Source organism: Aquarana catesbeiana, linkage group LG02 (assembly GCF_042186555.1).
Source record: "Aquarana catesbeiana isolate 2022-GZ linkage group LG02, ASM4218655v1, whole genome shotgun sequence".
NCBI lineage: Eukaryota > Metazoa > Chordata > Amphibia > Anura > Ranidae > Aquarana > Aquarana catesbeiana.
In genome coordinates, this window is record NC_133325.1 from 666,289,096 (window position 1) to 666,313,025 (window position 23,930).

General features: G+C 44.0%; 1 protein-coding gene across 3 annotated transcripts in view; it reads right to left on the reverse strand.

Annotated features, from left to right (window-relative positions):
* Positions 1 to 23,930, reverse strand: part of LOC141128963 (apoptosis-inducing factor 3-like) — a 241,227-nt gene that overhangs the window by 31,804 nt on the left and 185,493 nt on the right. For all 3 annotated transcript variants that reach the window (XM_073616628.1, XM_073616627.1, XM_073616629.1), the window contains exon 15: positions 23,370 to 23,487. In XM_073616628.1, coding sequence (XP_073472729.1) covers positions 23,370 to 23,487 — 118 coding nt within the window. The remainder of the gene's footprint in view (positions 1 to 23,369; positions 23,488 to 23,930) is intronic.

Consider the following 23,930-nt stretch of genomic DNA (forward strand, 5'->3'; position numbering starts at 1 on the left):
AAAAGAAAATTAAAAATTGTAGGGGCGAAAATTCCCAGCCCAGCGGGCTTGTTGGGGATGCATTTGTCACCATCCGCCATGCTGCTGTGGTGGGTGGGGTGGCTGTGGTGTCTGTAGAGGTGGTGGAGGATTGTCATCTAAATCGCAGATGTCGGTTTTCTGTGTAATTTGGCCCCTCCTCCCCTTGTTGAGGAGCTTCAGGATCAGCTCCTCACACATACTGCGTTGGTCCTCCTCCATATCCTTCAGCTTATTGGCGGTCATGCAGCCAAATGCCTCCTGGGCATCCGGGGCTGTGCTAATGGCACTCTTCCTGGCCCTTTTAGTAGGAGGGCATAGGGGAGGAATCTGTGACTCGGTCTGGCTGCTGGGCACGGGCTCGTCCTGACTGAGACTCCCTGTGTATGAAAATGGGACATATTTGTGTTTTTGGTCATCAATCACACACAATTTTGAGCTTATGACTGTTGCAAATTGAATGTTGACAAATAGAAAAGACTATCATTCTGACCCCAGCATTTTTCATTCTTGTCCCAATCATTTTTGGCCACTACTGTCTACTGATACGTAAACCACTTTGTTAAGGCAGAAATTTGGGATCAATAACATCTAGTTAACATCATTCAATTTTTGTCTATAAATATGTTCAACAATGCTATACCTGGGTCAAGCTGGGCTCCTCCACATCTTCTTCCTGTTTAGAAGGACCGGGGTGGACCTCAGGAGCTGTGGCTGATGTGGAAGGAAGCGTTGAGAGTGATGGGCGCGGTTCTGTTTGGTGTGACAAAAAACGCAGGCTGTTGTAGTACCACAGCCTGGGGACATATATGTAATCTGCTGATGCTCCCGATCTCTGGGATTCCATGACCTTCTTGCGCTCCCTATTATATGTACTACACAGGCTACCAATTTTGGCCTTCAAATAACTGATGTCTACCGTGGGATACAGAGGCTTCACCAATTCCAACAGTTTCTCCATCACTACCTTCCTCTTGATTCTATTGGAGTAATCCCTACTTTTGACTTGCCATAGACACAGCAGCTCCCGGTACTGCTGTATAAATTCAGGCAAAAAATCTGGCACACTGAATTTATCCATCATTGTGCCTGCAAGACACAACACAAGACAAACCCTAATGTCAGGCTAAACTCATAATCTGGTCCCAATATAGGCCTCAATCTATAAGCAGTATAGGCCACTAACCACCGATGCCCCCATTTACAATTGTACCTTCGTTTTATCTTTCCTTTTCGCAATATCGTTCACTCGTCCTCCACTCCCAGATCGTTCCTACGGCCATTACATCGACCGCGCGTTATGGCTTTATATACACTGCGCATGCGTGAAACTCTGCTCTCAGTGCGTCATGACGCTGGGGCGTGACCATCCCTCTTCTGCATGTGACACACACGGCGGAAGATTCGGGAGTGTGTCAGCATGGTGGAATCCCGAGGATTCCAGGCATCCCCGTGGTGGTGGATCTTATAGGAGGCACAAAGCCACCCGCATGAGCAAGGCTGAGATGGTGGAGATGGTGCGCATCCTTGAGAAGCACGACTACGATTGTAAGATGCACAACTAGGAAAGGCCCAACAGCCGAAAAGATCTAATTTTGGAGAACGTCCTCATCGTTTTGGAGTTCGAATTTTCGGTCAAACGAGCGAAGGACCAAATCTGAAAGTGATGGTCAGATTTAAAGCACTCCGAGCAAGAACAGACGGAGTCCATCCATCACAAAAAAAGTAAGCAATATTTGTATCTAAATAATCTGTATATGTGTAAATTAGCTGTCTGTATATGCACTTTCTCCAAGTAGGTTTTTAAAATTCCAGATAATGTTTTCTCTAATCTTTGTCTGAATTAGTTTTTTTAACATGAAGTTAAATATAAAGCAGATATGAACATTTAAACATTTTCTTTTTTTGCCATTTTTTGGGTAAAAAACATTGTTTTACTCTTCTTTCAACAGGGAAACACAAAAAACGGAGGCTACAGACAAACCACCAAAGGGGAAAAAGGGAGGCTCCCGTCGCCCGGGCCCCAACAGGGGAGACTTTAAGGCCATATTCCCCCCAAAATCGTAAGTGACAACTTCAAACACACTCATTTAGCCACTGACGGGGTAATTCTAGATGGGCCAAATGCCCTGGGCTTAAGGCTGAACTTAAGGGGTAAAGAACACTTTCTGGTTGCTGCCTGGCTCATCAGTGCCCATTCATTTTTCAATTTTCAACATTTTTCAATGTTGGCACTTGTCCAGTGTTTCCTCTCTGTAAAATGACATCACCTTCCCTTTTTGATGCATTTTTAAGGGGAAAAAAACCACAGTGCAGCATGGTGTAGTCCACTAGTCATGAGCAAACATTGTCCCCAGTGCAAGATTGGTCAACTAAAGCAGCAAAATGGATGCTAGAAATATATGTGACTTGGGGGGGATTAACCACTTGCCGACCGTCCGCCGCAGTTATACTGCGGCAGAATGGCACAGGCAGGCGAGTCACCGTCATTGTACTGTGGGCACGCGGCCGGCTGGGGGGAGGGCGCAGCCCCGATCAGGAACCAATCACTAGGCCTAGGCCAATGATATCTGGCCTGGACCTGGCGATCAGTCCTGACGAATGAGATCCTTCCCCTGTCTGTGTAACTGTAAACACTGACAGGGGAAGTGATGTCATCTCTCCTTGTGTCGGTCTTTCCGTTCCAGACCGAGAGGAGAGAAGACATACAAGTAAGTGTACCAACACTACACTGACACCAGGTCCTGTAGGCACACAATTCACCCCCCGATCACCCTCCTCAATTAACCCCTCACCACCTGTCACTCTGTCACCCAGTACAGCAATCAGATTTTTTTTTGATCGCTGTACTAGTGTCATTAGGGAAACTAATCAGTGCTAGGCTAATTAGTATTAGGCTCAGATAGGTTTAGGGACCCCCCCTAACCCCACCAGTAAAGGTTTAACCCTTTGATTACCCCGTCACCTGTGATCACAGTATAAGTGTCACGGGTGACGCAGTTTAGCTAGATTATTTTTTTATAGCGTCAGGGCACCCGCCGTATTTTACCCAATAAAGTATTAACCCCCTGATCACCCGGCGGGTGATCAAAGTTAGGTTTTAGCATCAGATAGGGTCTGCGTCGCCCCAGGCAGCGTCAGATCAGTGCCAGTACCGCTAACACCCATGCACACACCATACGCCTCCCTTAGTAGTATAGTGTCTGAACAAATCAATATCTGATCTAATCAGATCTATACTAGTGTCCCCAGCAGTTTAGGGTTCCCAAAAATGCAGTGTTAGCAGGATCAGCCCAGATACCTGCTAGCACCTGCGTTTAGCCCCTCCGCCCAGCCCAGCCCACCCAAGTGCAGTATCAATCAATCAATCACTGTCACTTACAAAACACAACACATAACTGCAGCGTTCGCAGAGTCAGGCCTGATCCCTGCGAACGCTAACAGTTTTTTTGGTAGCGTTTGAATCAGTCGCTAAAAGTCAGCTTTTTTACCTGTGAGTCTCACTACTGTACCAGTAAATTTAGAGCCCAAAATGGCAAATCGAACGTACAGTAGTGAAGAGGCCTACACATTTCTGAGCATGACAGATAGTGAAGAGGAATTCACTCATCTGTCAGATTCAGGCTCAGAATATGAACCTGTAGACGACAGTGGCACCCTGACAGCTCTGACGATGGAGTTGTGGTCCCTGCCAAGGTTAGGCGTACCAGACCCTGATCTTCTTCTGCTGTCCTTGAGGTGCAAGAATTGCAGGTCCCTCGTATGGACTAGAGAGCCAGTACTAGTGCCGCTATTCCTTCTGGTGAACTGGCAAGCACCAGTGGCATAGTACATCCTGGTCATACATCCAGCACTGCAGGAACACTTGGTGACGCGTCCCATAAGTGCAGTTCAAGGTGGTGAGGTAGCAAGCACGAGTAGTGTCCCACTGCCATCAAGAAGACGAAGACAGGCCCGTCAAGCCCATAGTGCCCTTCCTGCTGCATTCGCCAATCCTAATTGGGTACCCACCACTTCTGCAGCACCCGTACATCCCCCATTCACTGGCCAACCCGGAATTCAGGTGGAAACAGTTAATTTTATGTCACTTGATTTTATTCGCTGTTTTTCACCGAAGATTTCTATAGATCTATTGTGGACCAAAGCAATTTATATGCTGGTCAATTCATCGCTGCTAATCCCCAGTTCACCCTTGCCAGAGATTGGAGACCAATTACGGTCTCCGAATTTAAGACCTTTCCGGGCCTATCCCTCCTCATAGGCATAACTAAAAAAAGTGAGCTGTGGTCATATTGGTCCACTGACCCAATTCAAGATATGCCCGTGTTCTCTGCCTCCATGACCAGGACACAATACGAGCAGATCTTGCGGTTCATGCACTTCAACAACAATGAACTCTGTCGTCCTGTCAACCAACGTTTTGCAGCCTTGGTCACTCCCCATCAAGTTGTCTGCGTTGATGAGTCCCTGATTAAGTTTTCTGGCCGCTTGTCATTCAAACAGTATCTTCCCAGCAAGCGTGCCAGATACAGGGTCAAGATGTATAAGCTCTGTGACAGGGCCACAGGCTATACATGTAGTTTTATGGTTTACAATGGAAGAGATAGTTCCGTAGAGCCGGAGAACTGCCCTGACTACATTGGGAGCGCTGGTAAGATTGTGTGGGACTTGGTGTCACCCTTATTCGGAAAGGGGCACCACTTGTATGCGGACAATTATCACACAAGCGTGCCCCTTTTTAGTCACCTGTTTGATCATCAAATTGGCACATGTGGCACCGTGCGATCTAATTGCCGGGGCTTACCCCAGCGGCTTGTAGATTCCCGTCTTAGGCTGGGGGAGAGAGCCTGCTTGAGATGTAATAATTTGCTCGCTGTGAAGTGGAGGGATAACAAGAATGTTTTCGTTCTTTCCTCCCTTCACGCAGACACGACTGTCCAAAATACTACGGCCACTGGTGTTGTGGAGAAACCCCTCTGTGTCCACGAATATAACCTCAATATGGGGTGGTGGACCTCCACGACCAGTTGTTGGCGCCGTACCTAATTGCCCATAAGGCCAGACGCTGGTATAAAAAAAAGTGTCTGTATACTTATTTCAATTGGCTTTGCTGAACGCTCATGTGCTATACAGAGCTTCAGGACGAGCTGGATCCTTCCTTAAATTCCAGGAAGAGATCATCAGAGCCCTTCTGTTTCCAGACGGTGCTCTGGCCCAACTTCCCAACGCAAATGCAGTAAGCCAGCTGCATGAGAGGCATTTTCCGCATGTCCTCTCTGGTGCCCCTACCCAAAGAACACCCCAAAGAAGATGTTGTGTCTGTAGAAAGCGCGGATTTAGGCGTGACACCTGCTTTTATTGTCCCTCCTGTCCTGACCAACCTGGTCTTTGCATTGGTGATTTTTTTGAACGCTATCACACACTAGTTGAGTATTAGCGTAGGGTACAGCACCACACAGTCATAGGCACACGTACATAGGGTCTCGAAAGATGTGATGGCCATCACATTTTGGGAGACCCTAATCTGCAACGTTCAGTTTATAGTTTTTTTACAGTTTTTATGAAAGTGAAAAAAAAAACACACACACAAAACACAAAAAAATAAAAAATAAAAAAGCCAAAAATAGTTGTGGTTGTATTTTTCCTCTCTCTCTCGCTCTCTATTGTTCTCTCTCTTATGTTCGCTCTCTACTTTCCACTCTACTGTTCGCTCACTATTGTTCTATATCTATCATTCTCTCTTGGTTTTATTTTTACTATGTTTTATTGTATTTGCTTTGCAGGTATGGTATGTTATACTGTAATGTTTGCTTTATTGTTAACCATCATTTGCTTAGCAGGTACGCCATTCAACTGTAGCGCAAATTTATTTATCTTGACAGCAACAGCGTTTGCTCCCACGATAGATAAAGCTGTGACTTCAGCGCTGTAGGAGGTGATTTCACCACCACAGTTAAAAAAAGGAGCATATATGCCGAAGCATAGGGGCAGCAGGGGTGGAGGAGCAATTTGCTCCTAACTTCTGGGGCGGATGCCCCCATGCTTCGGCATACATATATTTTAGGCACAGATTGCGTTAAAAAATGTTTTATTTTTTACTATGTTTTTTTTGTATTTGCTTTGCAGGTATGGTATGTCTTACTGTTATACTGTAATGTACTTTATTTTATTGTTAACCATCATTTGCTTAGCAGGTACGCCATTCAGTTGCAGCGCGGATTTATTTATGTTGACAGCAACAGCGTTTGCTCCCATGATAGATAAAGCCGTGAGCCATGAGGATTTCACCACCACAGTTAAAAACAAAATGGTGCATGTACATCCCTCATTAGAAGTGGGTTGATGAAGGGAGTTATTATAATGGTGGGCATACCCACCGATCAATCTCTTTTTTTCGTTCAGTCCACAGGCTGCATGCAAAAAAAAGATTACAATATATGCCCAACAAGGACCAGCAACGTACTGGTATGTTGCTGGACTTTGAGTGGTTATACCAAAATTATGCCTGCAGGTTTAGGTATCATCTTGGTATCATTCTTTTCAGCCAGCGGTCGGCTTTCATATAAAAGCAATCCTAGCTGCTAATTAGCCTCTAGACTGCTTTTACAAGCAGTGGAAGGAAATGACCCCCCCCCCGTCTTCCATGGTTTTCTCTGGCTCTCCTGTCCCAACAGGGAACCTGAGAATGCAGCCGGTGGTTCCGACCAGCTGACCATAGAGCTGATCAGAGACCAGAATGGCTCCAACCATGTCTATGGCCTAAGAAACCGGAAGCTACGAGCATTTCATGACTTAGATTTCGCCGGATGTAAACAGCGCCATTGGGAAATTGGGAAAGCGTTTTATCACACTGATCTTGGTGTGCTCAGATGCTTTGAGGGCAAAGGAGATATCTAGGGTCTAATAGACCCCAATTTTTCAAAAAAGAGTACCTGTCACTACCTATTGCTATCATAGGGGATATTTACATTCCCTGAGATAACAATAAAAAATGCTAAAAAAAAAAAAAAAAAAAAAATGAAAGGAAAGGAACAGTTTAAAAATAAGATAAAAAAGCAAAAAAATAATAAAGAAAAAAACAAAAACAAGCACCCCTGTCCCCCCCTGCTCTTGCGCAAAGGCGAACGCAAGCGGTGGTCTGGCGTCAAATGTAAACAGCAATTGCACCATGCATGTGAGGTATCACCGCAAAGGTCAGATCGAGGGCAGTAATTTTAGCAGTAGACCTCCTCTGTAAATCTAAAGTGGTAACCTGTAAAGGCTTTTAAAGGCTTTTAAAAATGTATGTAGTTTGTCGCTGCTGCGCGTTTGTGCTCAATGTTAAAGCATGTTGTGTTTGGTATCCATGTACTCGGCCTAAGATCTTCTTTTTAATTCATCAAACATTTGGGCAATACAGTGTGTTTTAGTGCATTGAAATAAAAAAAAAGTGTGTTTTCCCCCCCAAAAAAGCGTTTGAAAAATCGCTGTGCAAATACTGTGTGAAAAAAAAAAAATGAAACACCCACCATTTTAATCTGTAGGGCCTTTGCTTTAAACAAATATATAATGTTTGAGGGTTTAAAGTAATTTTCCTGCAAAAAAAAAAAAATATATTTTTTAATGTAAACAAAAAGTGTCAGAAAGGGCTTTGTCTTCAAGTGGGTAGAAGAGTGGGTGATGTGTGACATAAGCTTCTAAATGTTGTGCATAAAACGTCAGGGCAGTTCACCCCCCCCCCCCCCAAATGACCCCATTTTGGAAAGTAGACACCCCAAGCTATTTGCTGAGAGGCATGTCGAGTCCATGGAATATTTTATATTTTGACACAAGTTGCGGGAAAAAGACAATTTTTTATTTTTTTTGCACAAAGTTGTCACTAAATGATATATTGCTCATGGGCATGGGCATATGTGAAATTACACCCCAAAATACATTCTGTTGCTTCTCCCGAGTATGGGGATACCACATGTGAGACTTTTTGGGACCCCGAAAACCAAGCACCGCCTTCAGGCTTTCTAAGGGTGTAAGTTCTTGATTTCACTCCTCGCTGCCTATCACAGTTTCGGTGGCCATGGAATGCCCAGATGGCACAACACCCCCCCCCCCCCCAAATGACCCCATTTTGGAAAGTGGACACCCTAAGCTATTTGCTGAGAGGTATGGTGAGTATTTTGCAGACCTCACTTTTTGTCACAAAGTTTTGAAAATTGAAAAAAGAAAAAAAATACATTTTTCTTTTTATTCTTCATTTTCAAAAACAAATGAGAGCTGCAAAATACTCACCATGGCTCTCAGCAAATAGCTTGGGGTGTCTACTTTCCAAAATGGGGTCATTGGGGGGAGGGGGGGGTTGTGCTATCTTGGCATTTTATGGCCTTCAAAACTGTGATAGGTAGTGAGGAGTGAAATCAAAAATTTACGCCCTTATAAATCCTGAAGGCGGTGCTTGGTTTCGGGGCCCCCATACGTAGATAGGCTCCAAAAAAGTCCCACACATGTGGTATCCCTGTACTCAGGAGAAGTAGCAGAATGTATTTTGGGGTGTAATTCCACATATGCCCATGGCATGTTTGAGCAATATATCATTTAGTGACAACTTTGTGCAAAAAAAAAAAAAAGTTTGTAATTTTCCCGCAACTTGTGGCAAAATATAAAATATTCCATGGACTCAACATGCCTCTCAGTAAATAGCTTGGGGTGTCTACTTTCCAAAATGGGGTCATTTGGGGGGGTTTTGTGCCATCTTGGCATTTTATGGCCTTCAAAACTGTGACAGGTAGTGAGGAGTGAAATCAAAAATTTACGCCCTTAAAAATCCTGAAGGCGGTGCTTGGTTTTCGAGGTCCCCATACGTAGATAGGCTCCAAAAAAGTCCCACACATGTGGTATCCCCGTAATCAGGAGAAGCAGCAGAATTTATTTTGGGGTGTAATTCCACATATAACCATGGCATGTGTGAGCAATATATCATTTAGTGACAACTTTTTGTAAAAAAAAATTTTTTTTTGTCATTATTCAATCACTTGGGACAAAAAAAAAAAAATATTCAATGGGCTCAACATGCCTCTTAGCAATTTCCTTAGGGTGTCTACTTTCCAAAATGGGGTAATTTGGGGGGGGTTGTACTGCCCTGCCATTTTAGCACCTCAAGAAATGAGATAGGCAGTCAAATTAAAAGCTGCGTTAATTCCAGAAAATGTACCCTAGTTTGTAGATGCTATAACTTTTGCGCAAACCAATAAATATACGCTTATTGACATTTTTTTTAACCAAAGACATGTGGCTAAATACATTTTGGCCTAAATGTATGACTAAAATTTAGTTTATTGGATTTTTCTAATAACAAAAAGTAGAAAATATAATTTTTTTTCAAAATTTTTCGGTCTTTTTCCATTTATATCACAAAAAATTAAAAAATCGCAGAGGCAATCAAATACCATCAAAAGAAAGCTCTATTTGTGGGAAAAATGGACACAAATTTTGTTTGGGTACAGCATTGCATGACCGCGCAATTACCAGTGCCAAATTGTAAAAAGTCCTCCGGTCATTGAGCTGCCAAATGGTCCGGGGCTGAAGTGGTTAATGAATGTTGTATTATATTTTTAGAGGAAAGTGAGTGCGTTCAGCTGAACCAGGATGTTGGTTTGGAGGTGTGGGATATGACACCTGTACCCAGCACAGACCTTCCTATTGTGGATGTAACATCCCCTGACGCAAGTCAAACAAAGGGCCAAAGAGACCCAGAAGTGGAAGAAAATATTTGTGAGCCACTTGTTTGTGCAAGTAAGTATTTTTGCTGCAAAGCCACTGCCCCTCTACCCACAAAGTAGTCCATATACTGTTTCCAGACATCTTGGGCAGTTTTGGGAGGGCAACCCAGCACGGCCACTTTCCAGAGCCGTCATCACAGCAGGATCAGCTGGGCCTGACACTGAAAAGTCAACCTCACTTGGAAGTGAGGCAAGGTAGCTGCTTGCATTCCTACGTAAGTAATTGTGCAGTATGCAGCAGCATAATAGCTTGTGTTTAGCTTGTATTTGGCCAGGTTAATCGATGTTAGAAACAGCCTGAGCCGAATGGATAGTATTCCAAATGCATTTTCAACAACCCTTTGGGCACGGGAGAACCAGTAGTTTTAGATCCTCTGCTCTGGGGTGAGGTTCCTCATAGGAAAGGGCCTCATAAGACGTTTCCCCAGAGCAAGGGCCTCATCTGCAACAAATACAAAATTGAGGCCCTCGACATTCTCCTCAGGAGGTGGCAAATGTAAGTTGCCATTCTTTAGCCAACGGTAAACTTGGGTCCCTGCAATCCGAGTTATATTCTTCCGGCTATTCTTCCCAACATCCAGGTACAGGAAATCGTAATTTGCAGACACTACCACTAGCATCACTATACTGCAAAAGCCCTTATAATTATAAGAGCCTGAGTTGGCTGGTGGGACAATACGCACATGCTTCCCATCAATCGCCCCACCACAGTTGGGAAAATCCCACTGATGGTGGAATTGGGCTGCACCAGCATGCCATTCCTGTGGGTTCGAAGGAAACTGTGTAGTCAAACGAGAAAAAAAAAATTACTACCTTTGCACATAACATTGCAAGCAGATTTGACACAAACATTCTTGGCCAACATAAGTATAACATTTATTTAAATGAGTATTTAAAGACAAAAGTATAAGGTCAAATGATCAGACTCCTCACCCCCTCTGGTGGCCCATTCTAAAAATGTTATGGTGGGGGGAATGGGTAGAGGTTTTGGACAGGTAACCCTCTCCACTCCGTTAGAGCCGAATGCCTAAATAATGTGTGATACTTTGGCCAGCCCCTCCTTACTTACACTATTGGCAGCCCACTGGGCAGGTAAGAAGTGTCATAATCCATAAATATGGATACACACTGTCCAAATTGAAGCACATTTTTACATTCATAAATTAACTATCAAGATAATAAGAGACAAAAACTTTCAACAGTACCATTTGAAGGGATTCAGGCAGGCCCTTGCACTACATGCTTTGGTGAATTCACCAAGAAATATGACCACAAAAGGGGTATAGTGTGTATGGGTTTTGCAAAGTCAGCAGATAGAGTATTGGTATCGTTGACTTAACATTTGGGAGGGGGGAGGGTTCCAAATGAGTTTGGGCCCCCAAAAAATGGCCTCTTGTACTCTGCCTGAATTTGAGGACAACAATACAATTAATAACAATAACAATAATTTGTACACATTTTAGGGGGTGTTTAGGGTAAGCACAAGAATGAAGCTGACAAAATACATTGTTAAGTTACTAGGCTAGGTGTGTATGGGCCCAGGATAGCATGCTGGGGAGGTTAGTTAAGGCAAATATGCATGAAGGACAAAAAAGGAGCATTAAAAGTTTATAGCATGCATGAGGACAAAGAGGACATTCATAACATATTACAATAATGGTAATTATGGAATGAAGAAATGAATACAATACATTAGCAAACATTAAATACTTAGAATGTGATGGTAAAGGCTAAAACTTACCCGAATATAGTCCTTCTGCAGCACTTGGATAATGGCAGAACAGGTATCTGGAATAATGATTCCCAGAGCCTGAGGGGAGATCCCAGTTGTGAACTTCAGATCCTGGAGACTTCTCCCCGTCGCCAAGTACCGCAAGGTGGCGACGAGCCTTTCCTCGGGAGTAATGGCTTGCCACATGCATGTCTTCTGCCTACTAATATAGGGGGTAAGCAATGCCAATAGACGGTGAAAGCAGGAGTCCGTCATCCGGAGATAATTCCTGGAATCATCAGGATTATTCTCCTGGAGCTCCTGCAGCAAAGGCATATGACAGAATTGGTCACGATTAAGCAACCAATTCTTGGTCCAAGAACTCCTCCTGTTCCTGGACTGGACTTGGGTCAAAGCAGTAACTCCAAGCCCAATAATAGCACGATCTCTCTGATGAGAATGCCACATGGCTAGTAGACGAACTGTCATTCAGAAACGAACTGACAAGCACAACCTAAAAATCAGAAAGGACCTGACAAGCATGACCTGAAAATCAGAAACGAACTAACAAGCATGCACTGAAAAATCAGAAACGACCTGACAAGCATGCACTGAAAAACAGAAACGAACTGACAAGCATGAGCTGAAAAGCACGAATCGGCACTCACCAAACTTCTACTAACACGAGATTAGTAGAAGGGGCCCAAAGGGTGATGCATGACTATTGAACTTCCTTTTTATTGGCTCGTAGTACTTCTAGTATGTCACTACGTTCGTAATTGTTGGCCAACAATTGTGTGGCCGTGTGTATGCAAGACAAGTTTGGGCCAACGCCCTTCAGACAAAATTCCACGGTTTTGTTGGCGAACAATCCGATCGTGTGTACGAGGCTTTAGACCAGGGGTCTCAAACTGGCGGCCCTCCAGCTGTTGAGAAACTACAAGTCCCATGAGGCATTGCAAGGCTGACAGTTACAAACATGACTCCCTCAGGCAGAGGCATGATGGGACTTGTAGTTCCGCAACAGCTGGAGGGCCACCAGTTTGAGACCCCTGCTTTAGACTCATGTAAAGGCAGAAACTCAGAAAAACAAGAATCACATAGCATAATATAGTCTGGGCACACTGGAAACTAAATTGCAAAATTGTGCACTTACATTCGTGGGTCTAGTAAGCTAGCACTAACATGTACACCCAAACAGCAGAGGCACACGCCATTCCTGGAGTTCTTGGCGTGCATTCCAACACACCAGAGCTTGGAACCAGGCGTAACGGAAGTGACGTCAGTGCGGGTGAGCGCGCAGTCTAAATGCATTTTGTGTTTCCGCGACATCAGGAAGCTGTCTTATATGTTCATGTGTCTTAATTTACCCAATTCAGTTTTTCTTTTTTTTTTTTTTTTTTTTTTTCAAATATAAATTTTATTGTTATTTTCTCATACAGAAATTCAAGATATAAGACATGTTACAGTGTTTCACAACAATACTTCTTGTACACTGAAAGGTATATACGTGTGATAACTGCAATCTAGCATATTACAACCAACTCTGAGCCTTGTTTCCGTATTCTTTTGTGTCTGGTAGAATTCCATGCTCCTTTCAGTCCAGCTCAGCACATGGATACGTAATGATCTCAGTCTAGGAGCACCAGAATTCTCCCAAAAAAGAAAAAACTAATAAAGAGAAAGAAGAAAAGAGGAAGAGACAGGAAGAGGGAGAAGCAGTCTTAGAGGTGAATACGAGCTGAGAAGGAAAGTGGGAAGGGGGGAGGGGGGGGGTATTGTAAGGGTGATCTGTGGAATTAGCGTCTCTAGGTTCCGCAGATGGAGTATTAATCCTATTAGTATATGTTCAAGTCGCTAGCATAGCCTGTCCTTCGTCTGAGTATATAAATATATTCCAGAGCGTCCAGGTGTTGAGATGTTGTTCCTGCTTATTCTGTGCCGTAAGGACTAAGTCCTCCAATCTCCTGATCTCCTCCACTCTGCGCAGCCACATTCCCCCCGTCGGGGGTGTTATTTTTTTCCACATTAGTGGGATGCAGGATTTAGCTGCATTTAGTAAATGTCGTATTATTGATTTCTTATATTTCTTTGGCGGAATAGAAGAGACATGCAGCAGTATGAAAGCCGGATCGTCCTTCATCGGGTATTCCGTGAATTTCTGAGAAATCGTTTGGACTGTTGTCCAAAAGTGTCGCAACAGAGGGCAGGACCAAAAAATGTGGAGGAGTGTTCCTTTGGCAGAGTGACATCTCCAGCATCCCTCTGAGGAACTAGGAAACATCTTGTGAAGTCTGACAGGGGTATAATACCATCTGGTTAATATTTTGTAATTGAGTTCCTGCGTCTTTGTACATATGGATGATTTCAGAGAGAACCTAATTATCGTTAGTTTTTGAGTGTCCGTAAAGTGGCATTTTAAGTCTGTTTCCCATTTTTTTATGTGTGTCAAGTCTGGTAGTTCCGCCGGGGTGTTAAGTAAGTTATACATTTTAGATAGAGCTTGGGGTAGAACTCCCTCATCTCTACAGTAGTCTTCAAAGGTCGTCAGGTCTCTACTGAAGTGCGTTGGATTGGGGATTGAGTGTAGAAAGTGATGTAGTTTTAAGGCTTCCCAAAATGACAGTTTGAACTGTCCTCTAGCGTCCGTAAGGGATTGTAGTGACGGCCAGGTATTATCTATTAAAAAATGTGTTGCTCTGTCTTTTCCTGACGATATTAGTGTCTTATATCCCTCCCTTCCCATGCCAGGCAAGAATGCAGGGTTGCCCAATATGGGATAAAGGGGGGAGTCACTGGTGGATAAGAGGTTTTTGGAGATCGCTGACCCTCCAATCCGAAGGGTGGCACCGATGACCGGGTGGGACTTTAACTGTGAGGAGATCCGGTCGTAACACCAGATTGCTCCTTTTAGAGTAGTTTCGGACTGTGCCTGCTCCAATTGTGTCCACAGTTTGCTTTTATAATGACGGTTCCAGTCTATTATTCTACCCAAATGGACCGCTGTGTAGTACTTTTTCAGGTCCGGTAGGGCGATCCCTCCCATATTTTTAGGTAATGTTAAGTAGTTTCTACGTAGCCTAGGTTTAGAGTGTGCCCAAACAAATCTGGTGAATAGTGAATGTATTTGTTCAAAATATTTAGGTGGGATTTTAATTGGAAGGGCCTGGAACAGGTACAAAAATTTCGGGAGTATCGACATTTTAAGCAGGTTACACCTGCCAAACCATGAGTGAAGTCCCTTTCGCCAGTTTTGCAGTAGTAAACGTGTCTCGGTCAGTAAGGGTGGAAAGTTGAGGTCAAAGGTACGTTTCAAGTCATTCGGAATCATGGTGCCAAGATATTTAAGAGAGTCCATTGACCATTTAAACTTGAACTGTGACTTCAATGAGTCCACTCTGCCCGGTGGGATATTCATTCCCATCGCGGCCGATTTGTCAAAGTTTATTTTTAAATTAGTCAGGGCTCCATATCTGTTGAACTCTTTGAGTAGGTTTGGTATCGAGATCGTTGGGTTGGACAGGGAGAACATGAGGTCATCTGCGTACGCAGAAATTTTGTATTGAGTGCCCTTCACCGTTACCCCGGTTATGTCTGGATTTGAGCGGACCGTGCACAGAAATGGCTCAAGTGTCAGGGCAAATAGTAGCGGCGATAATGGGCAGCCCTGTCTGGTACCATTATTTATTGTAAAGGGGTCTGACAGAATCCCATTTGCCTTGACCTGAGCCGTAGGTATAGTGTAAATACTTGTGATCCACTGTATCATTTTATTTCCCAATCCAATTTGTTTGAGGACTGCTGACATGAATCCCCAATTGACACGGTCGAACGCCTTCTCAGCGTCTGTGCTGAGAAAGACGCATGGGGTCTTCTGTTGGGAAGCTACGTGGATGAGATTTAGTACTTTTGTAGTGTTATCCCGTGCCTCTCTTGCCGGGATGAACCCTACTTGGTCAACATGAATTAAATCAGGCATGAACTGGGTTAATCTATTGGCTAGTACTTTTGTGAAAACTTTAAGATCCACATTTAGAAGGGATATGGGCCTATAGCTGCCACAGGCAGTTGGGTCTTTGCCTTCTTTTAGTATTATAGAGATGTGTGCCCTAAGCGTATCTCTAGGAAAGGAGACTCCATTGTTTAGGCCATTAAATAGCCGTACCATGTAAGGGCCTAGGATAGGTTGTAGGGTTTGATAATACTGCAGGGTGAGTCCGTCTGGGCCCGGGGCTTTGCCTGGTTTCATGCCTTTTACTACCTGCTGTATTTCTTCTAGAGTGATGGGTTCTTCCAGCTCTGCACTGTTCTCTGGCGCTAGTTGGGGGATCTGAGATGCAGAGAGGTATTCCGTTATTTTGGAGTCATTGGGCGGTCTAACCGGAAGATTGTAAAGGGAGGTGTAAAAATCTCTAAATTCCCCCGCTATCTGTGTCGGAGTATTCTTCTTCTGTCCTGATTGATCTATTATCTGGGGTATATATGTGTTAAGTCTTAGATTTCGTACCGCATTGGCAAGTAATTTCCCACATTTATTCCCCGATTCGTAGGAAAGTTTACGACACCTCTGTAGTGCTGCTTTGGCCCTATATTGTAGTAGCTCCAATATTTGTTTTCTTATTGTCAGCAGTTCTGTCTCTAGGGATGTGGTCGGTGTTGTCTTATGCTTTGTTTCTATGACCCGGATCTTCTCAAGAAGCTCCAATAACAAGTGTTCTCTTTCTTTTTTGATGCGAGCTCCATGTTTGATGAACACTCCCCTCATTACGGCTTTGTGCGCCTCCCATAAGATACCCGGGTCACAGTTGTCAATGTCGTTTATCTGGAAAAAGTATCGCAGTTCCTTCTCAATATCTGTCAGGACTTCTGGTGTTTGCAGTAGACTTTCATTAAGTCTCCAGAATCTGGATCTAGTGGTCCAATTGGACGATAGGCAGTAGCGCATGGTAATAGGAGCGTGGTCTGACCAGGTGGCACTGCCTATCTCCACTGCTTGGATAGCCTCTAGCTGTCTATGGGGAATGAAAAAATAGTCCAGTCTTGAATATACTTTATGTGGAGTCGAGTAGAAAGTATAGTCTCTTTCCCCCGGGTGAGTCAGTCTCCAGATGTCGATCAGTTGGGCATTATGAAGGTCTTTCGTTATCCTCTTCAGGGTACTCGCTCGCATAGAGGAGACCCCCGAAGAGGTATCAACCGCGGGGTTGAGAGGCGTATTAAAGTCTCCCCCTAGAATCAATTGGCCTTCCTGAAAGTCCGAGAGCAGCTTCAATGTACGGTGTAGGAATGTGTCCTGTCTGTCATTGGGGGCATATATCGTGGCTATGGTGACCCGTGTATTTCGTAGTGTTCCTTTGACAAATACGTACCGCCCTTCCGGGTCTGCACGCACGTCACTACATGTCCACGGCACAGTCCCTGCAATAAGTATGGACACTCCTTTTGATTTAGTGGTCGCGTTCGTCGCGTGGTATACATGGGGGAATTGGCGACTTTTGAGGTAGATGAGTTTGTCTGTTCTGAAATGTGTCTCCTGTATGAGCGCTATGTCAGTGTGTGCCTTTTTAAGGTCATTTAGGAGCATTCGTCGCTTTTCAGGTATGTTTAGGCCCCTCGCGTTTACGGAATAAATGTTTATGGAGTCCATATTCTCCCTGATTGTGGCTAGTGAGGTTAAGGAAACCACAGATAAATGGAGGGGGGGGGGGGGGGGGAGTGGGGTAGGGTAAGAAAAGAGAAAGTTAGCAAGATGCAGAGAAGAAAAGGGAGGAAAAGGTAATTTAAGGCAACAAATGAATGCCGTCAAAAAAGGATCGGCAACCGTCAGATAGTATAACTATCCTATCTGTTTCGAAAAATACAAATACACAAACAGTGTGTATTGAAGCTTTCTCTGGTATGTACCACGAGATGTGCTTCGTCCTATTGGGGAAGAGGTAAGAGATGACCGGGAGAGGCCCTCCCGGCACCGCCCACCCCCCTCAGCTTGATAACATAAGTTAAATATCTATTCTCAGTAGACATGAAAATCTTAGTAAGTATAACAGAACATGTAACCTTATAAACAGAAAGAGGGAAAAACGTAACAGTATCGCTGAGAATACTCCTCCCATGTCGAATGATGATTCCCCCCAGTTCCTCCTCTCCACATCTCTATCCTTTCCGTGAACTATCTGGTATCCATCCAAGGTTTCTGGTCAATCATGGTATGTGAGGTATGGGGGGGCTAGCCTATCCAGTACCTGCCCATTATCCCGTGATAATTCGTCTACCTCCCTCTATTACTGGTGGTCTTGTATCTCTATGTGTATGATAAGGTTGTTCTGTGTCAACTGTGATGTAGTAAGGGTTCAGTCTTTTCACCTCTACTTCTAGGGTCTGGTTCTCTCTAAGATGCTCAATTTCTAGTGTAAGTGGACTAGGACCCCTCCACGAATATGTGTCCCAGGTTTTATTCTGGTTGGATGCTCTACTCATTAGGGTGAGTACACCTGTATACTATATTTGTAGGAGAATTCCCTTGTGTAAAGCAACTGCAAGCATTAGGCATTATTTCAACTCTATAACACAGTCAATCAACTATTTTTTGTCTAGCGCCCGGTAAGTATCTGCTATAACTGCAGCGCGACATACAACTATCTTGCTTATCACTTTACCGTTTTCCTTGCTTACAGTTTCTGCGTTGATCAATGATTATGCACCCTCCCTCTTATAGCAGGGAAAATAACGGAACAGAGGGTGGATAAGAGCTTAGGTCCAGTGGAAGTCTCGTGGGATACATGGGGGAAGAATCAAGGGGGTCTATCCAGGTAAGGCACGCCCGAGGCGTAGTGCAGATAGTTCAGGGCATCGTCCCTCCTCCATACCTGGTTCTGTTCTCTCACTGACGCAATGCGTTCATCAGTATACTGAATGCAGGAGACCACGCAAAGAAGAGGTCAGAGGGTTGTTCTCGGAGGTCTTTTCCCCGCCCTTTATTCTCTGTGTCTGTATGCTTTAGGCCGTGTCTCTTGGCTGTCTAGCGTCACAGTTCAGGGGTGATTCCCCCTCCCCCATGCCTCTCATTGTCCAGTGAACAGTCCTGGAGAGATTAGTTCCCGCTGTACGGGAGTCCCCCCTATTCGGTGTAGATATCCCCAGTAAAGTAATAAAGATTATGACAATTTTGCAGTAGAATAACTCAGTGAAAGACACAGTTTGGTAGAATTAGATAAGGACGGAGGAAACCCGTGGGCATATTGGGATCATGAATGAAGTCATTTCCATAGGGAGGCAAGTCCTCTCAGCTTACCCGTCAGCCACGGTTGTTCAGTCCTCTCTTGGTGTCTCCGCAGATCTGTATCTCGGTCTGTTCCGGTTCCGCTGTGGCCTCGGTGACCGTGCTCTCCTCTGGTGCGATGGTCCGGTGCGGGGGTTGTACGGTTGGAAAATCTGGAGCCAGTCTGGTACTTCTACTGGTTCGATCTCCAAGAAGGTAAAGAGAGACGGAAGATCTGTGGGGTTCCGTAAGGTGAACGAATGCTGTGCCTTTTTAAAAATCACTGAGATGGGGAATCCCCAGCGATAGGTAGCCCCAGACAGTCTAGCCGCTTCCAGTACCGGTTTTAGGAGAGCTCTTCTTTGCAGCGTCGGTCTGGACAGGTCCGGCATAATCCTTATGCATGCTCCATCAAACTCCATGTTGCCCTTCTCCCAGGCTGCCCGAAGTATCATCTCTTTTTGGGCATATTGATGGATCCTGCATATGACGTCCCTTGGTCTCTCCAAGTCTGTCGATCGGGGTCCTAAGGCTCTGTGTATTCTGTCGAAGGAGAGGCTGTTCGGATATAGTTCCCCCATCAGGTCTCGGAAGATCGCTATGATTGTAGCTGCCAGGTCTTCCGTGCCCGTAGCCTCTGGAAGGCCTCGTAAGCGCAGATTGTTCCGCCTGCTGCGGTCCTCCATTTCCTCCAACCGGAGTTGCTGGGTAAGAATCGTGTTTGCCTGGCTGGTGCATGAGGCTTCAACTGCGGATATCCTTCTCTCCAGCACCGCTACCGATGTTTCTCCTGTGCCAATCCGGTCATGTAAGACCTGTACCTCCTGTCGTACCACCTCTATCTCCTGTCTGTGGGATGCTTCCAGTTTGTTCACTATTTCTTCTATGTCGTTCCTGGTTGGGAGAGCTTGCAGGATCGCTTTCAGTTCGGCATCCGCTCTCAGAGTCAGCGGTGCCTGTGAGAGCTCTTGTGTTCCCGATCGGAACATTGCAGGTATGGTGAGGTCCATGTTGGGGGTAGTCTGCGTCGCTGTTTGGGCCGATGTGGAGGCGATCAGTGGCAACCGGTCTCCATGAGAGTCAGGCCTCGTGGCATCCGCCATCTTGAGGCCTGGATAGGTGCCGGAGTTGTTCAGTAGGAATTGTTGGATGTCTGCACTTCGTCTTGTCTTTGGAGTTGATTGTTTTGTGTGTCTGCCTCTCCGCTTTCCAGCGGAGTACATGCCGAGTTGTCAAAGCGAGAAATTACTGCTTTAAAGCCGTTAAGGACGGGCCGGGCCGGGCCGGGAGCTCCTCAGACACACGTCTTCACACAGCCATGTCCAGGCCACGCCCCTCCAATTCAGTTTTTCAATACAAGTAACAAATGTTCAATCCCCTGCTTCTATAATTATTTCTTTATACACACAATTTTTTTGTGGAACACTGTATCTGTGTGTGTGTATGAAGCAGTGCCCAAAACAATTGTTGGGGAAGAGGGATGATTGAAACAAATAAGGTGGGCTGGCAAGGAAAGAAAAAAGTATAAATACGACCCTGACTATGAGAAGGTGCCAGGGACTATCAGATAACCAACTGAATCCAACTCTATGGGTAGTGCAGTAGCTTTCAAAGGGTAGATCATTGACTACTGGTGATTCATAGGGCAATTTCTACCAATCCATTCACCAGGGGCAGTGCTGGGTAAAAGAGGACATGGGGGTGCTGAAGCACTCTAAAAAATAAAATGTAAGCACCCTCATTCACAGCCGCAACGGTCCATCAAGGCTCCTTGTGCCACGCCTTTCCTCCGGGTCCTTCGTCTGTTATACTGAGTGCAGGCAAACCCAGCTTCCAGGTACAGGTGGTGATCTCATCCCAAAGTCTGTTCCTATGTGTAATCATTGGTGGGAACATATGTAATGTAAACCAGCACTTCCACATTACCACTAATTTCCATGTTCACCCACCTGACCACTAATGTAAGGGAAGCACAATGACCACTAATGTATCCTCATTGCGGCCCATTCAGATTGCCTTCTCTGTCAATGGACAGGACCTCACTAGGCTATGCGCTTTATCACTTCTTCCCTAGTACCTCTTTAGGATGGATGGCAAATAGCAATCATCTATCTTTATTTTTTATCAGAGGGCTTCATTGTGGAAGGAGACACCAGATATGGTCAACTGAAACCCACACGTTCTCTTCTTCTTGCCATTTCATTCCAGACTGCAACCAACTCTATACCCTTGGTGTCTCTTTAGCCTTTGTCAACCCACCCTTTTCCCTTGTAGCTGCCACATTATCTTCAGACAGGCCATCTTTTTAAACCAAAGTAATAGGAGTCCACAAAACTGCCACTTGAAAAATACAAACTCTCTTTATAAAACTTTCTGTCTTAATGATACAAACATTAGGTGGTTTCAACTTAAAGATTCAAGTAGCAGTCTCACATTATACTCAGTGGTAACACGATGACCACTCTCTCTTTAGGCCACTCTATGCACAGAATATAAAGAAAAACTTGAAAACCCACAACGAAAGCCCAGATAACAGTGCCAAATTCCCAGGGCCAGATTTACACCTTTATTCTTCCCTTAGGCTAGCTAAGCCTTGTGTAGCCCCCCTAATTTCTCAACAACTGAAGTGGATTCCCCCCTCCTCCTAACAGACATATCACATGAGCTGTTACACATAAACATGAAAAGTTTGTTTAAGTAATACCATTTATTGGTTTACTTGAGACTTGAGTTATTAAAGATGCAAGCTTTCTGTAAAATTCATATCCCTTCTTCAAACGTTATAAAATGTATAATGCCTGAAGAAGGGGCTCACTCTACTACTGGCATTAAGAAATTATCGCTTAGACACAGCGGACACAACCAAAACATGTACACAGAAACTAAGCGTTTGCCTTACTGAAGCAACCGACAGAAAATGTTCATGAATATGTACCATACTAACACAACCAAACATTAAAAAAATAAATAAATCATGAAGTATGATTCACTTATCAGGAATATGAAATGTTTGTTGGGTTAACATATTCTATATGTGCCTGCTGTACCATGTACTTGTATGAAATAGTATCCTGTTCCCTGTGTATTGCTTCCTTTGTGTAAAATACCTATTGTTCCTGCCAGTCACTTTGCTTTCCTATCAGAAACAGACAAGAGAGCACAGCGTGGTCAGCTTTCTACCTGTGCTGGGAACCCAGCCTGCTCTCCTCCAATGGTTAGACTTGTGCCGACATGCCGCCCCCCCTCCCCTCAGCTTTTTCTTCTCCCCCAGCTCTCTAAACTCCCTATGAGCTTAGTGAGCAAAGTGATGTGCCCTAAAGTTTTACTGTTAATGAGCATGGAAGTGGGTTGTACAAATATTGAATTCTGAGTATCATGTTCAAATGATGGACACAGGATATGCTGTATTGTAGATTGGAAAAATGGGATTCTCACCAAAGCCAATGATACACTGAGACAGCCAACTTCCACAGCTATATTTAACTACAGAGTCCAAAGCTTCACCTCCCACCTGTTCTGATGCAACGGTATATACACACGCATGCAAACTTGTGATCTAGCAGGTTCTGCTGAGAAAGGAATGACTTTTCTTACCAAGATTGCTAGGGGCAGGTGCCTAACATAATACACACACAGTATATCCCTTCTAAGTCTCATTAGATAAGGTGAAAGGTCATTTAAAGATTTTTTTATTACAATGTATGATCTGAAGTGGAGGTACTGTATATTTTGGAAAGCACGAAAGCATTAGAATTGATACAAGGAAATTACTACAGCAATCAATTTATATATGGAGGTGGAATACAAAAGACCCATGGGTCTCAATGAACAACACAGATTTTTGGAGATCAATGCGGTTTTGGTTTTCATGACGATTTTCTGCAACTGCTACTGATCTGCCGGTCTAATACATCTGATCATCTGAAATAATTAATATTAATAGGCTACTTTTACTAATTTCTACAATGGTTTAAAAGAATGATACAAGACCTTTTTCACTTTTAGGTGCAAAGCTTCTACCCAATATCGAGCACCACAAAAGTGAGAAAGGGACAGAAAAATTCTGCTTTATATATGCTCTATTGCACATAAAGATTTCCCAGATTCTGGGCTCCAAAAGACTTTTCTTTTGGCAAACAACCTCATATCAGCCCATTACTACAGAAAAAATGTAGCCATACATGTGTGAATATTTTTGGCAGTCGTACTAAATCTCCCATTGTATAGAGAGCAATCAATCACGTTTGTGGACCTTGCCAGACCAGTCATAGGAGGCTGAAATTTTCAGATGCCCATTGGTGCATCTAGGCTGATAAAACACAAAGTAGAAATAAAAAAAGAAAACCTCATCTGGAGTAAAGGGGAGTTCAACCACAGCAAGTAGAACAGCAAGTAGATGCATGTCATCTTATATAAACATTCCTGGAGCTCCACAGATGACCAAAAACAGATTTTAATCCACTAAATCTACTAAATTTGCTCATCCTAATTACATACAGCTATTTTTATTTGGACTTTGTGAACATCACCTAATGTAATGTTTAATACTCCATTTTTTTTTAATCATAGGTCTGGATTTTTGTCTGCATTTGCTTTGTAAAGATCAACATCCATATTATATATTTCCTACCATGAGAGTGAGCCATCTGCCAGTGTCCAATATTTGCTCTGTGTCCCTCCATCATGGACAGAGGAAATGATACAACATCCCCAGCAGCGAAGACATCAGGAACACTGGTGCGCATAAACTGAGGTAATAAAGACACTTTTGATTAGAAGCACAATTACACAGATCACAAAAAAGAGGGAGAGAAAAAAAGAAACAAGAGACCTTACTGGAAAGCTACTTAAAACCCTAAGTAGGTATGGCCAAAACCACATATAAAGAGATTGGCAGGGTTTTCAGCATCTATTTTGTACGTTTTTGGCCAATAAATGAACGCTGAGTTTGGGTCTGTTATACAAGCTTTTTTCTTATACAAGTTTGATGAAGCTTAGAAGAGAGAACCTGCAGGGTCACGGCAAGGTCAATAGCAAGTTAAATAAACCAGTGAAGGATACTTCTTAAAATGATCCAGAACACAAGCTGAAGGCATTCACCGATAAGACCACTGTAATCACCAAAAAGTGGAATTTTGACTTACCTGTAAATTGCAAATCTTGAGTACAGTACAGGACACAACCATAGACC